Raw genomic sequence first — 17,564 nt, forward strand, 5'->3', positions numbered from 1 at the left:
ATTTGATCATTCCATACATGAGGCAATATCAGTCATGTTTAGAATAAAACAGGATACATGAAAAGATGATTTAAGCCATCCAATCTGTGGTGAGCCATACTTAACTCAGAAGATAACAATATAAATTATCAAGATCTTTTGGCTGGTTATCTGGTTGGGTTCCTTTTCGTGCTTAAAACTTATGTACCAAAGCTTAAGTTATTACGATAAATATTAAATATATAAACTAAATACAGTATCTTTACCAAGGGAATTAATTGTACTTTAATCTGAGATGCTTCATTTTTAATACAAAATACTCAGCATATCAGTATTTAATATGCTTTACTGCATAATCTGTGTTGTACCTACTACACCTATCCAGCAGACAGAAAAAAACCCCACTGTCTTCCACACAAAGCAAAGACAAAACTACAAGGAGGTGCAGTATAGAGACTATCATCCACATTGAGAGATTAGCAAACAGCTGGTACACAACAGTTGTTTGGGGGTTTTTTGTACAATAGACAGGACCAAAGACAAAGAAACTTCTTATGTGTTCGCTAAAATGGATTAGAAATGCCAGACATTGTTCTGTACAATACTGGCCCATTTTTGACAATATATACCTACTCCACTCCAGCTTTTGGCTAGCGTTAGCTACAAGCTTGTCTGCAACTGCCTACAAACTGCTCCATTTCTTTGAGTCTAAACTCCCATCAGTTCATTTATAAACTAAGTTGTAATGTTCCTGTTGTTACTTGTACCACTTGTTGTTGCATATACAAAATTAAAATGTTTTTAAGTGGAATGTTTTCAATCTTTTTAAGCTATTACCTCCATAACATGGAATGGAAATAATAAATTCACATTATGACTTTATCAGTAGTAGTACTTTACTACCAAGGGTTGAAAAAATAATGACAGTGTTAAAACAGTGAAAGACAGGGCTACAGGAATACAGGATATGCTATTCCATTATCAAGAGAGAACCTGCTTGGGTTCCATACAGTATCAAAATACAAGTGGAAACTACCAACATCATATCTCAATTTAACAGTTGAAATCACTGTATTTAGATTTTCATGGAAATCAGCATCTCATCATATGTGCAAAAAAACAGCAGCTGATTTTGAGAAACGTGTTTAAACACTGTTGAGACTTTTTTACTATCGTAATATCTATTGGCAAAGACATGGACTAATCTATAAAGCCAGAATCAAATGTTCCTGCACTATCTTCCTAACTGTCTCACAAGCTCCTCTTTAATTTTTGACTTACAGTTGTTTTGTCTTTATTTTTTTAAACAAAAATCTTGCCCCCAGCTCACCCATGTAAATAAAATAGAGATCCACATCAAATTAATTCAAAGCAAGTTTTACATTAGAAATGCAATTTAGAGCTAATCATAGGACAGCTAAATAGCAAGATGCTTTGAAATTTTCTTGAATTTGTTCCTGCTTCTCAAGAGCAAGGAAAATTTTTTCCTGCTTCTCCTTTCCAGCTTCTATTTTTAGAACAAAAATGACAAAGACTTGATCTGCCAGCCTACTACTCTTTTAAATAAAGGAATATATGAGCTCAGCATTATTCATTAGAAGGAATTGAATGCTTATAAATGACATTTTTTGTTCCATGATTTAAAAAAAACTGGTATTTTTCGCTTTAATTTAAATTGCAAGAATGTTCCAGTTACCATTACTAGACTAGCAATGATTTGTAGTATTGAATAAACACATTATATCTATGAAAGGATAAACACAGAGATAAAAAGGTTTTTTTTTAATATTGATTGTGTTTCTGCAACTCATACGTCTTAGAAACTGAGCGATTAATTGCAGGTTGTGTTACAGCCACTCAAGTATACTCAAAATGTAAGGATCTTCATAACAAAGACAGATTGATGTTTAATAAAATTCAGCCAAGTGTCTTAGGTGAAGAAGTAGCTCCAGCTGTGGACGCTAACAGGCTGCCGATAGTTGTGTATATACGTATGTGGGGCTGAATGTTCAATACTGAAACTTTGAACTCTTAAGCATGAGCCCACTACATGCTAGATGCAACTGGTATGGGCTGGTTGTGCATTTTGGTAACAACTGAGCTAAAGCGGCACATCCTGAATCCTGCGATTAAGAAAGAGACATGAGACCACCAACAATTAGGATGCTGCTTGTGTGTTGCACTTGTGCACATACACTATTTAGACTGGAGAAAACTGGGGGCTGGGGTTCAAGAGGGAGTGCTGAAAGGAAGGGGTCCCAGAAAGAAGTGATCTTGGAAAGAAGAAAGGGGCGCAGAAAGAAGGTGGTGAAGATCTTGGCTGGAGGAAAGATCCTGGAAGTGGGGGAAGATCCTGGAGATCAGGGAGCTGCATGGAGATGAATGCCAGGGGTTGCCCAGGGACCTCAGCCGGTAACACCCAAGACAGGTAAGCACGAGCAGCGGCACAGCACGAACCCACACCACTTTCTGCCCCATCTTCCTGGGCCAGCCAATCTTCCTGCCAGGGGAGGGAAATTGAGACGCTGGGGGTGGGGAACATGTGAAATAATCAAGTAGGAGGTAAAAGCTCTGATCTTGTTGGTTCTTAAATAAACTCCAGTATCCAGATCCACTATGGAGTATCATTACTCTGGCTCCCCTGTGACCCTCCCATTCAGAAAGGCTGCTTAACTGCTGGGAAGAGCGTGTGATGTTTTTGTGTGCTTTCTGTTGTAACATGGATTATATGGCTAATAATATAAGGTACAATACCTTCTCCCTCTAATCCCCTGACCAATGTTCAAATCTTGTCATGAAAGATCTTTACCATATTTTTAAAGTCTTTTATAGCAACAAAGATAATATGTGGTCTTCACATTAGCCTATTTCCAAGTCTAACAGCACTATGAGTAGTGTTCTGTGTTGCCTAAAATACAAATCATCATTTAAAATGGTAACTCTTACAAATAGTCTCTTACTCAAAGCTTAGGTTTTCAAAGTATTTATTCCAAATTTAGTAATTTTAGTAAACCATAAGGAAGACTCAGTTAAGCAAATCAAAATGATTTAATAAACATGATTTCTTTTTGGTTAAAAAGTTGTCTCTAATGACAACTTGTTACTGTCTAATTTGATTATTTACAATATCTTTGTGCCTGTAAAATGGGTGATAAATGTCTTTCAGTACAAATTAAAATATTTTCAGTAGTGTTTTTACAAAAACCCACATCATCTGTTTCTGCTCAGTATTTAACCACTTTTCACAGTTCATTTTAACAAATGATCCTGGAAGAGCAACACTGAATGAGATTTTCAACTGTCATTTTTGAAATAAAAATCCTTATAATAGCATCAGCTATGTGCTACCTCTGGACCAGGCCACTGTTCAGAAACCCACTTTGTACAGGGAAGCCAACTAAGTGTTTAAATGATTTCCTGCCTCAAACCTAAAATCTCTATCAATTATTTTATCAACCCTACAGCAGAAAGAATCATTCTTGTCTTCCACTGTGTCAGATCAATCACTGACACTCCTGACCAAAAAACTTCTTGGAGAAATCTTGGAGAACAGTGAATCAGCTTGCCAGCTGATTCTTTCAGCAGCATACACCTTTAAAAATATAAACCTGGTATTTATCTGCCCCACGTATTTCCCTGGGCTTTTTTCACTTCTATTACACTCTTGTAAGCTTTTCAGTGGTCTTAAAGAATCATCCCTTTGCCAGCTCTCTCAGGGAAAGATACGGCCTTCTCTGCCGACTGGGGATTGTGTCCTTTTGACATGTTCATTCCCAATAGTTGTAAGATTGCAATGTCTATGTGAAGTTATTCCAGATCCCTTCATCATTATTTTAGAACTTACATGAAATACTCTGAATACATGGATGTTATTCTTGGTTTTGGCAGTGTTGTGCTATACAGGTAGGATCAGAGAACCCGCTAGGTTTTTTTGATTTGAGTAGGGCTATGGCTTACTTCTCTTTTAATGAAATCTGAAACATCGGGAAGTGGAATTGCATTTTTTTCCCCTCAGAATAACTTAAAAAAATTCCTCAAATCTAGGCAACTGAAATTTTTAGTAAAGAAATGCTGTATAATTATAAAATAGTTTCTGTTGATTCAGTTTGATTTCTAAAATAAAGCATTGTAAATTTAGACAGGAAATTACATTGGCAGGGAGTTATGAAACTGGCACACGTAGAAAATAGTAAATCAGCATACACATCAAACTCTTTCAGCTAAGATGATGTAAGGAGGGAAAGCCCTATTGCCAAAGCCGAATAGCTGAAACATGTAAGGGCTTTAACAAGCGCTTATGCGACTTGTGGAATGCTGAAAATTCAGACTGGAAAGGGCAACGTTAGAGATCCAGACATAGACTGAGTTTCCACAGGAATTCAAACCTGAGGCTCTATCAAGACAAGGGCCACAAAATCAAGTTTAGCGGTCCACACCTCCTTGAGTTGTTTTGACTGAGATGTTTACCAATATAAGACAAAAACTTACGGAAACACATGTGTGCTCTACCCACATTACCTCTACTGCATCTGAACACAGACTGGATCTGGTTCACATTTCTGAAGCTCTTAAAGATGCAGAAATTTTATTTCGGCATTTCTAAACCTTCCTTTTGTTGCTGGGAATTTGTTGAAATTAAAAATGCAAATGTTTTCAGCCAGTGATAATTGCACTTTTAGAACAAGTCACAAACTGAGATGGTTAACAGTGAGAACCCAGTGTCAGAAGTGCCAAGGGGTTTTAATAGCTGTAGCTTTTAAGGGGACGAGATGTGTTAGCTACAAACCCACAGAAGTAAGGATAATATTTTGTTTTCATAACAACATCACGGCTCTGAGTGTATGCAAACACAAACCACCCCGTATTTATTAGGTACTTATCCTGTCATAACAGCAATGGATATATCTAAATAGATGATGAGACTAGACTTGCTCTTCCCTGCAGGCCCTAAATTGGTCACTCCGGCGCTGCCTGGCTCTACTGCGTCCGTGTGCCTGGGGGACAGGACATTTGTGTCCTGCCTGTTCTGTGAGGAGCTTGTCAGTTCACAGGGTTAAAGAGCAGGAAGGTAGAGGACCCATCCGTCAGAATACGAATAGAAGAGAACACCCGCTGTAGACATACACCTACCAGAAACACCTACTGTAAACATCACTATATTTATTCAAAATACGCACATTACTTGCTATCAGTGTAACGGTTTTAACTTCTACAAACTTCTATGCTTAACTGATAAAGTGGAAACTTGTTTCTTGTAGCAAAGTAAAATGCACTTAAAACAGTTGTCTTGTATGTTATAAACATTTGCTTATTTCAGCAGGCTAGAATCAAGTTCTCAGTCTTATGCCTAATGACAACAACCATTATTACATTGCCATTCATTTTACAAGCTACTAATTTTATAACCACCTTGGAATGAACACGCTCTTCTTGCGTTCTCTTTTTTAATGCAGAAACTTTCAAAGTTATTTCCTGACATGTAATGTGCAACTGCAGTACTCTTAAATTGTTCATACCATTTGGGATTGTCCTGTAATGCATATGAAACAGCTTCCAGATGAGATGAGGTTGGATTATTATGAAATGTACCTTATTAGCCCTAAGTAAGGAACTAATTATTTCAGATGAGCTTAAGGCAAAGTGTAAGTGTCTTCACTCAGCTAGGGAAAATGATTATAGTTTATTTCAGAAAGTTATCAGTAAAATGAGTTTGCATATCAGCCCAAAAGAATGTATTTTAGCAAGAAATTTGTTAAAAAAATCATGCAATTCTTTATAAAACAAGGCAAAATCAAAAAACACACCATAAAAAAAGTCATCATCTTCCAAAAGTGCATTAAAAATATGTATGCATCTATCACAAGTGGAAGACACAGGTTGCTATCCAATAGAATTAGAAATGAGAAACATAAATATGAAATGCTGCTCATAGCTAATCTTTCTGAAGAACTTGATAAATATTGAAAAATATTTCATCCACTCTCTCTTCTGGGTGTACATTAGAGATATATTTGTGTTTATCCGTCTACTAGTGTGTACCTACTTCTAGATATGGCTTCTAGATAGACAAAATGTTGTGCTAGGGATGGGTAGATCTGTGCTATTGCTTCTTTATCCATATTATCAAAAATAGCAGGCTAACAGATTATTGCAATATTTGAGCCTAGACCTGCAAATATTTTACTGTGTGGTCCCTCTAACTTCAGAGCGTCTATGAAGTTAGACGCCATGGATTGAACAGCTGGGCACTTAGGGTTTTTTTTTTTAAATTAACATTTTAAATACTTTTATATGCTGTTAGAGAACAATAGAGGGTGTTGTTTTTTTTTTTTTTGAAAGGCAGGTTAAGATGAAAGGGTCATGCTGTTCATCTCATTATGAACAATCTGCCCCTTGTTGACAGGGAATGCTGCCTAGTGATCTCTAGGACCTGGTGCCACTTAAATTAATGTCTATTATTCTGTTACAAAGTTATCCTTGTGGCCTCAGTAAGAGGCCTTTTAGGTGGGATGAAGTTTGAAATATAATGTTTCAAAAAAATAAGCAATTTTTGTTTGAATTTTGTAAAAATTACAGTAAGAATATCCTTTTTAGATATATTTGGAAGGTTGCAATATTCAAACAAGATTGAATATGAAACAGCAAGCAAAAGAATTTGCTTTTACTGAATGTTTTTGAGAACTACTTGAAACAGGTCCAACTGAGTATACTATAAAGTTTTACACTCTACACAGTTTTCACTACAAATGTAGATAAAAACATGATTGCAATATTATGTACCTTGCATCTAAGGGACAGGAATTTTTTTTTTTTAAATTTCTATTATATGAAACACACTAATAGCTGCAGTTTAAAATCTGTCACCTCACAGTAGATTTGCTGAGTGTCATAACTCTGGAAAAGTTTGCTTATAAAAACAAATACTAAAATAATTTAGTTGTGCTGCTATAATGACTAAAAGTATACATGATGAGATTCACCCTTTCCCCCATCTGTCACAACTCAAAGCACACAACAGGTAAACCATGTAACATCTGCTGATATTCAGAAAAGGCAGGGAATAGTTTTTAGAAACATTCCCTCAAACCTGTATATTTAGGTGAGTCATTTGTTCCCTTTGAATTCACCTTCTTGGGGCAATCAAGTGCCTAAGATTTTTCTAGGAAAAAAAAAGTTCATTATTGCTTTTTTCCACGTGGGAAGGACATTTACTCTCATCTGATTGGGGAGCAGAAACAAGCTTGTCACTGTTCTTACTAATGGCAACACAGAACAAATGGGAAACACTTCAAGGGAAATATTTAAAAAAAATACACAAGACAGAAGACAAACCTCCATGTTATTTCATATGATGAACGCTTACTACAAAGTCATAATCTATTTCTTACCAACATTTCCTGAGCAGGCAGGGAGTCTAAATTAGTTGTAATAGGAAATCTTTGTTAAGAATTATTCAGTGAGCTGCTCTTCAGAGTGCAAGTTATTGTTTATGACACAACTGCAATTATGAACTGTTTATGTATTTTATATGCAGAATCTATGTCAGATGTCCATATGTACAAAATAATGATTAGTGAAATTTTTCCACAGGAATTAACGACTGAAACAACCTTGGCTCATGTTGAAAGTCTGAAATACCATGACACACTTTCTTCTTACACTGATTATTTCAGTATTAATTACAATGTCACTCACCTATTGTTGAACAATGTTGTCACAGGACTTTTCAGATTAGAAACTGTGTACTTCGCATCTCCCAGTTGAATACTGTTGCTGGAGATAGCTGATAAAAAGAAATTCTTAAAAAGAATAAAAAATAAAAATAAAAATCTTGGTGCCTTGACTGCTCATGGCAAATAAAGAATTCTCATTTATAGATAGAAAATACAGGAAGAGAACTGGACAAAACGAAGTTACTACAGGTGCCATTTCTTTCCCTTTTTCATAGTTATCTCAATAGAAAAAAAGCCCATTTAATGGGCTTAATTTTCAGTGCCGTTTATTTTAAAGGTATGCATTCTTACAGTGTTCTGAGAGTTGTGTCATGCCAGTGAAGATCACCATTATATCCCAACTGAACCCTTTTTGTATACATAGCTATATGTGTTTTCTGTACATAAGTTTTACACAACATGGTAATTGTTCATACAAAGAAAAAAACACGCTTCATAGTGCTTGTCAAAAACCAGGACAGACTAAAGTATGATATACAGTAGTGAAGTTGTTTAAATTCCAACACAGTACTTTATATCCCAGTTTTTGTCATATGAAAATCTGTGTTAAGGTTTTGGCAGTCTGACTCACTTTTTTCTGAAATCACAGACTTTAATGGAAACATAAAGTTGACACACAAAACAACATATGAAAACAGCTAAACTGGATTGTAAGTGACAGGAGCAAGCTTTGGTAGAACTGGATTATTTAGAATAACCATCACAATGCTAACAATGAGTCACTCAGGATTTATGTCCCAATATTTCTTAGCATAGAAAAAGTTATCTTTAACCATATTAGATTACAAATAAAGACAAAAATAGTGCTGATCATTTACTCTTCCTCATAGAACGCATGACCCATAGGCAGATCATTTTCCTAAATATCAGGTCAGTGTTGTAGCACATTTTTATATTTCACTTTATCCTTAACAAATTCAGAGACATTTTATTTGTATGTGCACTGTTTTGCTGTGCAAGTGTTGCTTACTCATGACTCCCAAGATAATAGGTTTATTTGGACTATGTCACGGCAGTGTCCTGTGTATGGCAGTGCATCCAATTTTGAGCTGAGAGGAGGACTCCAACCCACTGAACATGACTGCAAACAAAATCTCTTTACTTTAATTCAGTCTAAAAATCCTGTACAATCTGTATTGAACTCATAAGAGGAATTACGATTGTACAAGATTGTACATTTTAACGTTAGTAAGATGTATGTGATGGAAAATAAATTTTGTCAGATGAGCACAGTTGATTGCCATCAGTCTATACAGCATATCTTTTATCAAATTTATCTCCATTGTGCTAAAGGTAAGAGTAGTTTAAGACTAATAAAACAAACTCTCTTCTCATTAAGACAAGACAATACATTTTACAAGACTTCAAATGTTGAATCTCAAGTTCTCTACTGAGTTACTTAATGTTTGCTTCCAAACCAAGATACAGGCTTCATTAGTGCTAACATCATTGTAACCCTCCTCATTCAGTACCAAGCTCAGTAATTTGTGAGCATATTTCCCCCCCCCCCTCCATATATTGTTTGTGCTTCCTGCTTAGATCAAGTGGTCATATGCTAACAGCCACTATAAAAGTAGCAGTTCGAGTACTTTCCCATCCAAGAAAGCTGTAATACAGGACGGTTAATCTGAAAAACATTGAGAATGAAGTGCAAGGCCATTAGCAATAAACAGTTGCCAAATGGAACCATATGCAAAATGGCAGTCTAAAAAGAAGTACTGGAACTACAACTCTTATCCAGCTTGATATGTTTTCTGAAAGGGGAAATCACCAATTATAGTCTTCAGCATGAATAACATACTTTAGAAACTATCAGTAAAAGAGTTTGCCAATTTAAAAGGTAGTTGTTGATTGTACAAAGAACGAAACAATGGACTTTCCATTCTTTGCATATTTGTTCCCCTCATGAGTCCATTACCTTTCACAAAGAAAATTTTAACTATCAAACTTGTCCATAAATTTTGCCGCTGAGTGTGAAACCATCCAGTTAGCATATACACTATCATTTGCATATCTTGAAAACACAGAGTTAGTGCCATCGAATCTTGTGAGTGGAACGGGGCTCTCCTCAGGCCAGTTCGGGTATGACATGCCTAAAAATGAAAACAGATAATTTTTTCTGCACTGAAGAACCATAACTTCATGTGCAGACAGTAAGGCCCTTGGCAAAACTCCCTTCAATATTTTAAGCCAGTCCACTGGATTTTGTCCCAAATCAATTGATATAAATGATGTTTCAAAATCCCTGCAGCACAAATTCAGTTGTAGGCAAAAACCCTGAAAAAATAAAGTGCTCTCTTAAAAAAAAAAGTGTGTATGTGTGTGTGTATATATGCATGCGCATGCGTGCACACCTGCATAATAAAAGCTAATAATTTTTCTTCTGATGAGCCTCCAGCTTTCCGTAATTTTCTCTTTTAATAATCATGTAGCAATATACTGCTTTACAAGAGGAAGTTCTTGCTATACAGGAAGTGCTCCAAGCATTAATAAACCTATTTGGGACAGGATCCAAAGTCCATTCCAATGACTGAGAGTATTTCCATTTACTTAAATAGGTGCCTTTCCTTGGCTTTAATGAGTTTTTGGGGACACTCTCGTACCCTCATCAGGGATCCCCTGCTTAATTTTAGGAAATCTCAGGAGCACAACTGAGTCAAGTCCAACAAAGTCCTGAGCACTCTCATCCTGATTTAGCATTTAAGTGTATTTCAAGCATGTAATTATTTCCATTGAGTCTCAGCTTCTCAGTTCAGGCCCAAGTGATCACCATATTGAAAAGAGAGTGCTTAGCACCAGGTTGATCCAGCTGTACAAGCAGAGAACCATACCAGGGTCAAGATTTTCAAAAAACAGAAATCCGATTTTGTTGCTTATTTAAACATTCAGCTTCTGCCATCAGCCTTCGTGGCGACTTTTCAGATACTTCATTCTTTTGACAATCTGGCCACTAAGTGCCCCAAAGTGAACCTGAATTGGGGGAACCTATTAAAGAGAATTATAGCTAGAAAGTTATAGCTAGGGTGTAGATCAAAAATAGACCCAAAGCTATATTTTAATGACAACTTTTAAGCTAAAAGATCCAGCTTTTCAAAAGTTATACTGCTTGAAGAATAATAAAAAAAACCCTATAATGTTAGTAAATATCTAAAACCAAGTAGAATATTTAATCAGGAGACAAAATGTAGGAGTTTTGGCAAGAACCATTTTTACTGTCCATCTCACCATCACAATATGAAAGCATATGTTCTTTTTAAAAACACTTGCTACATAATTCAATCAGGATTTAGTACTGACATTTTCATAATAAATCAAAGGACGTGAAAATAGTTGAGTGCATTGTCAAAACGCCCATTGTTAATTCAATTTTCAAAAGACTTTATATGTTGATTTAGTCTGTATATAATACTTATATACAGTTATTCGTACCTTCTGTATATAATACTCTGATTTCATTCTATGACACATTAAATAGACATTTCAGCTTATGAATCCAAATTGCATTAACAAGCAGATGAACTTTAGGAATCCATCTTGATAAACTAAAAATGTTGCAAATGGGTCCTATCATTGAACTGTGGCACAAATGGTATTAAAAAACAAAGTCCATTGCTTAAATTAGAGGTGCAGAATCTAACATATTTTAAATGTTCCTAGCCCCCACCCCCCAACAGGATAGTTGAATTAGATACTCATTAGCATTTTATATTTCCCCTGAGAATACTTCCCTGATCTTTTTTCTTTTACTATATATCTAGTAATTTTACTTATTTTCACATCCTTTTAAAAATGTTTATTTTAAACACAGCTGCAAAATGACTAAAGGATGATCCTGATGCAAACTTTGACATTTACCAAAAGAAAAAACAAACAAAAAAACCCAAAAGAAGCTTCCAAGCAAATTTTGATTGGCTTCATTCAGACAAGGAACACTCTAATGGGGTTACAGAGTCTGAGAACAGTGCAGAAGAAAAATCATTTTTTTGTGTTGCTAGAATCTAGTAAATGCATGTGAAATTCTACCATAGAGTTTGTTTTCAATCCATGTGGAAGGGAGGGTTCGAGGGAGGGGAGCATTATTACAGTCCACGAGTGGTGTCTCCTCTTCTGAGAGCCCATCATCGTAAAGTAAGGAATCAGAAGGTGTGGAAGCCGCAAGGTCTAAGTAATCCTAAGGAATGAATGCATAAAAGGCTGGGTTAAAGTAAGTGGCAGTGTTACTGGTTGGATATAAATGCTAAACATGCATCTGGTTTCTTTAAACCCAGTAACCAGATATTCCACTGCATTTGTCCTTTGATAGTACCTGCAGCACCCGATTACCCTCTCCTTTTCTGCAAGCATAGCATCGTCGGAAGGATCTTATTTACCTAAACACTAGACATACTACATACATATTAATACTTCCCTTACTTAACTCTGCATAACAATAAGATAACCAAGTTAAAGGGTTGTGCTCATTTGTTTGACCTTCAGTTCCTGTTATGCCTGATATATATGTAAGCCTGAAGGAGAAGGTATTCAGCTCTTCTCATCATTGTACACAATCTATTACATAATGGTGTATAAAATTAGAACTGTGTAAATGTTTTCAAATAAAGCTTTTGCTGTTTTTCTAAAACCAACAATTTGTGCCAGCCATAAAAATTTACAAGTTTTCATCTATGCTGCTGAAGGGCTTTGATAAAAAGGGAAACATATTTTCAACTATTCTGAATTTTACTTTTTCCTTTTAGAATGGCTTTTCATTTGGAAGTTTACTTAAATTTAACTTTAAAAAGGTAAAGTTACCCAAATTTGTTTGTGAATTGAAAAATATTTTTAGTCCAGAAACCCAAGAAAAAAAGACTAATCTATAAAGCTCTGTTTAGGACTGGCTTTCGTTTTAATTACAATGATAATTTCAGAAACATTGCCAACCTCTGTATTACAAGTCTGTCACTGGATATGCAGATCATTTCCATACTGAGTCACAGCAGCTGTAAGGTAGTACTTGATAAATCAGAGTGATATAATTTAATGTACAGACTAGACCTCTGACTTTTGCCATTATTAATTTAGAATTTATCTTCACATTCACATTTTGAAAACAATTATTCCCATTTGTTTACTAGTCTGTTTTGCACCCAAAGTAAATGCCATCACATTCTCAAATCTTATAATGGCCAATGTATTTACCTTGTATTTACCATTTGTAACAAAAATAAAAATAGGAATAGTAGATTTTTTCTAATATTACATGTGTATGTGCAAGTAATGCACATGCATGTATGCATTTTATACATATATGTAACCTGGGCTTATTTTTAGACCTCAGCACACATTCATTTGTGCATGTTCTTCTCACGGGCCCAGAAAGGAAATTCTCAAGCTGAGGCTCTATTCAGTCAGAGATTTAATGACACAGCTAGATGTCAATTTTGGAAAAAAAGACACAATTTGTATATGTATGTGTGTGGTATGCATATGGGATTAGGGCTTACGCTCTGGTATGTGGGAGGGATAACCAAAACCAAGACTGTATTGCTGAGCAAGCTGGAAGAACAAGCCATAGCTGAGACTCTGTAAAAGTATCATGAGGGACGTGGCGCTTGGAAATTCCAAGATAAATCTTTACAGAATTCTAATAGCTTTCAAGTAGCTCAGATTGGTGGAATCACACAGCTCTCATTTCTCTGTTGCCATCATCATATTTTTAAATCACATTCAAAGAAGTACTGCATTCTTTCAGTTCTAGGCTTCTCACTCACGAGTTATTTGTTCAGCATTGCAATTCAGGAGTAACTTTTCACAGTAGTTTGTTTCTTTTTGGTTAAGGAAGCTAGACAGATTAAGGATAATTCATCTCGCACGTTTAGGGTTGCAGTCAACAAAGCCACTATACGAGATACAGCTGCTTTCAAAAAGCTGGATGCATTTGGAAGAAACTAGATATTTACATGGTTTAAAACCTGATGAAAATTAAATTACTTAAAAAAAAAAAAACACAAAAAAACCAAGCCCCCCCCAAACCCCAGATCCTTATTTCTGTATATTCAAACTCAGATGATCAAAAAACTTTCAAAAACTCAAGCTTGCACACACTTACCCTACTCTTTACCATCATTTTCTCTAGTTCTTTGCTGATCTCAGCAAATGTTGGTCTTTTATCTGGCTCTTGCTTCCAACAGCGCAACATCAAGTTGTACCTGTGACACCCCGCCACGTGGTGGGAAAAAAATAATAATAAAAAAAATAATAAAAAAATCAATATTTGCAAGCGGGTCATGTTTCTACTCAGGTAATTTATAGTACAGAAGTTCAATTGTAGCATGAAGGCAACTCACAAGTACATAAATCTTTTCATTTCTGTTTTTTTGTTCAACATTCCCCTGAATCAAGAACTGACAATCACAAGAACGGGCATTTATTTTCATAGGATTCTTTATGAGTTTAAATGATGATGCACTTGGCTCTCCTTGAAAGACCAGGGTCTTTGGTTTCTTTCATCACTTTCATTTTCTCAAAGGACTGTCTCGTGTGTAGGCAGCATGCCAGATTTCTAATTGATTGTGTTTGTGTATGACTTTGAAGAAGTTTGTATACCACCAGTGTTGTGCATCTCATAATTTGATTATTATTCTGCCTTTAATTTAATAATTTTTCCACAGTCACCTTGCCTTCTCTAGTGCTCAGCGTGGAAACAAAAGGGAGAAGAATTAAAGTTTTATAGCCAAGTGAATATCTGACATTTTCTGAATTCTGGTGGTGTGACTCTCCAACCTAACGCCCTGTTCATGGCATTTTTCTGGCTCAAGTATATTGAAGACCAAGTGATTTAGTCACAAAAGTGTTCCTAACTGGGAAAAAATTGCCCACAAGAGCTACAGCAAGCTCTTGAAGAACATCACATTTTTTGTCATTATCCATGATCTTCCCCTTACTTGACTGGATAATGTGGAATGTGCAATTTAAGAAAAAATGGTCCTTAAAGTGGGCTTTCAAAGACTGTCAGATAAATGTCTAAGCAAAACAGAAAAAAGTCAGAAAATCATGATGTGACTTGAATAAAAAAACCTCAGACATCATCAGCTTGCCTAACCTAAAAAGTATCAACGTTATGTGTTGGAGGAATGAGGTCTTGTTCTCTGTTGCGTTGAAACAAACAAACAAATTTTTAAATATTAAATATTTGCTGGAGGATATTTAGCAGTGAAACTTGTAAATTTATACTCTGTTCTAAAATCAGAAACCTGTAATGTTTTTTTCTCTGTATATGGTATACAACAAAAATGATAATTATATTATTTATACTGTATTTTCTCAGCCCAGATGTGACCAAAGCATACTTCATATTGAAAATAAGTCAAGAGAGACTTCACAGTGAATCTAGCCTGGTAACTTTAATAAATTAGCCATAAACAGATGTGCAGGCTGAACACAAAATCAAGCCTCATCTTCAAATGCCATGGAAGAACCATGGAGATGAGCTATTTCCCATCAAAGGGTGTTTTAATAAATATGCCAATAAAATATGAACTGTCTCGAAACAGCGAAGAAATTGCAATGGCTTATCAAGTCAGAGGATTCGTGTCTCGCAGGGTACAGATTTCTGGGTCAAGGTGTCTTTTCTCCTGTGTAATGCCAGGACAATCAGACAATTAATGATAACTTCAGTGGATGGAACAGCTATCTCATTTGCAGAAAAGTACTCAAACTTTTTCTTGCATGTTTCAGCTACCATTATGTTTTATGAAATTCTCCTCCTCACCCCACTCCCAAAAGTTTTGAATATTCAAGCTATGTTTTCATTTTTTGCTGAGTGTGTTATTCAATATCCTATGAGTATTTTGGCTGTAGCTGCAAGCATTCAGCAGGTAATTATTCTCCTGCAGTTTAACGTTTGCTACTTTCACTATGTTCTTTTGAGTACTGCATCCTTTGATTACATTTCTGAGCTACAACTGCAAATTGTATGGAAGAATATCCATGTGGTATTTATTTAAACCTTTTTTTTCCCCATTCAAGAGATGTTTTATGAATTTGATCAAAACAAGAATGACTTACATTTCTTCACTGCAGTTTTCTGGTCTCTCCATTCTATAACCTGTTTTTAGGAGGTTAAAGAGTCTTTCAGGAGCAATACCTGGGTAGGGATTGCCTCCCAAAGTTACAATCTCCCATAGCAGAACTCCGAACGACCATCTGAAAAAGAGAAAAATGAGCTTTCGTTTAGAGTGGTAGGATTCAAGAGCGTAGCGTGGCCTTCATCCAACAAATCTCTCTCTAGCATTTTAAGAATCCAACCAAATTCAAGACACTCCAGAGGTAGCAGGGCTCTACAGGTGCATACAGGGCCAACCTTGTTCCCAAATACTGCAAAAGAAAAAAAACAGCCTGGGGGGAAAAGCTCTCACCCATTTGGTAAAAAGATTAGGAACCAAGAAAGGAGCGATGAGGGACACCCCTCTTTGATCCGTTTACAAAGGCTAACTGCATCTTGGGAAGGCCCATCTTCTCCAGACAGCAGAGGGGAGGGTCCTTTGCGTGGTGACGCAGCCCAAAGGCTGGTTCCTGTCCTGTACAGTGCTCCGGGAGGTGCCGCTCTTCTTCCACTGACTACGGGGGGAGACTGACCTCCTAAATTAGCCCTTATAGTCCACTTCAAAACGAATGGTCTAAGTTTACAGAGGGTGGCTCAACCAGTTTCCTAGGGCCTGGTTTACTGTCTTAACTAAGGGGTTGTGTTTCTTTATATGTACTAGGTGTTTATTTCAGTCACAAGCAACACCTTTGATTTCAGCCAGTCTATTTGGTATGTTCAGTGATTCAGGACTTAATTTACTATTTAGAGATGATGAAAGAAGAGGAAGTAATTTATTTTGGAAATATCAAATGCCTAAAAATGTTTTAAAGCTTAACATAGGACAGAAATCAGAAGAAACTGTTTTTTGAAATAAATAGAAGAAATTATGATTTTTTTAACCTGTGCTACTGAAGAGCTCAAAAGAAAAAAAGACATTGGTCAGTGGGTCAGAACTGTTTAGACAGATGAAATTCATCAACTTTTGGAGGCCAGGACAGGAGAAGGGAGGCAAGACTATTTTCTCTTCCTTAGTGGAAGCCTTATTCCAGACAGAGACAAGCTACAAATTACTCTAAATCTGCTTGACTGATAGAACTTGCCAAAATTTGGATGTTCAGAATGAAGGAAACCAGCCAACGCTGTGTTTTACTCAGAGATGCTCAATGGGATGCATCTGGAAAGAAAATTATATACAATTTATAAGAAATGTCAGCTTTCGTACTCTCATGGTTGGGTAATTTCTGTGAAAACTCCACTTTTAAGAAGGCTTTTGGAAGTGTTACACACCTAATGCCAAACTGAAAAGAAGTCTCTAATTCCCTCTAAAAATCCCATCTCAAAATTTTAGCAAAAAGACCACTCCTCTCTTTCTGACTACATCCCACTGGTATTTCTCACATTTTAAAGAAGAAAAATGGTAACCCCAAAAGTAGAGCAATAACATCTCCAAAATGACTGTGTGGAGAAGCCAAACTGCCAGTCTCACACAGTCTTAAATGATATGTAGCAGCTTTTCTCCCTCATACCATTCATTTTTAATTAATTTGCACATTCTTGAAAGCTAATGAATATTTATAACATTTTGTTATACTTTATTAATATACCTTCTCATGTCCTTTATGAAGCCAATTATGCTCTGCCATCAGCTTATAATTCTGCCTGTGATTAAGTCAAATAAACTTTGTTGTGCTGCAGGTTTTATTTTTAAAACCCACCTCTTCCGTTTAAGATGAATTTTTCAGAATGTGGAAGGAGGCATTAGATGAGTAATTTCTTAATTAATTCAA

At 36.0% G+C, this 17,564-nt stretch overlaps 1 protein-coding gene across 1 annotated transcript in view; it reads right to left on the bottom strand.

The window, feature by feature from the left end:
• Window positions 1–17,564, bottom strand: part of RET (ret proto-oncogene) — a 54,833-nt gene that overhangs the window by 5,083 nt on the left and 32,186 nt on the right. Inside the window, exons 16-19 of the mRNA XM_013960215.2 lie at window positions 15,759–15,896; window positions 13,801–13,900; window positions 11,736–11,883; window positions 7,675–9,805 (exon numbers count right to left, since the gene is read on the bottom strand). Of these exons, the coding sequence (XP_013815669.2) occupies window positions 9,648–9,805; window positions 11,736–11,883; window positions 13,801–13,900; window positions 15,759–15,896 (544 nt within the window). The 3' untranslated portion in view covers window positions 7,675–9,647. The remainder of the gene's footprint in view (window positions 1–7,674; window positions 9,806–11,735; window positions 11,884–13,800; window positions 13,901–15,758; window positions 15,897–17,564) is intronic.

This window comes from Apteryx mantelli, chromosome 7, assembly GCF_036417845.1.
Source record: "Apteryx mantelli isolate bAptMan1 chromosome 7, bAptMan1.hap1, whole genome shotgun sequence".
In the NCBI taxonomy this organism is placed as follows: Eukaryota; Metazoa; Chordata; class Aves; order Apterygiformes; family Apterygidae; genus Apteryx; species Apteryx mantelli.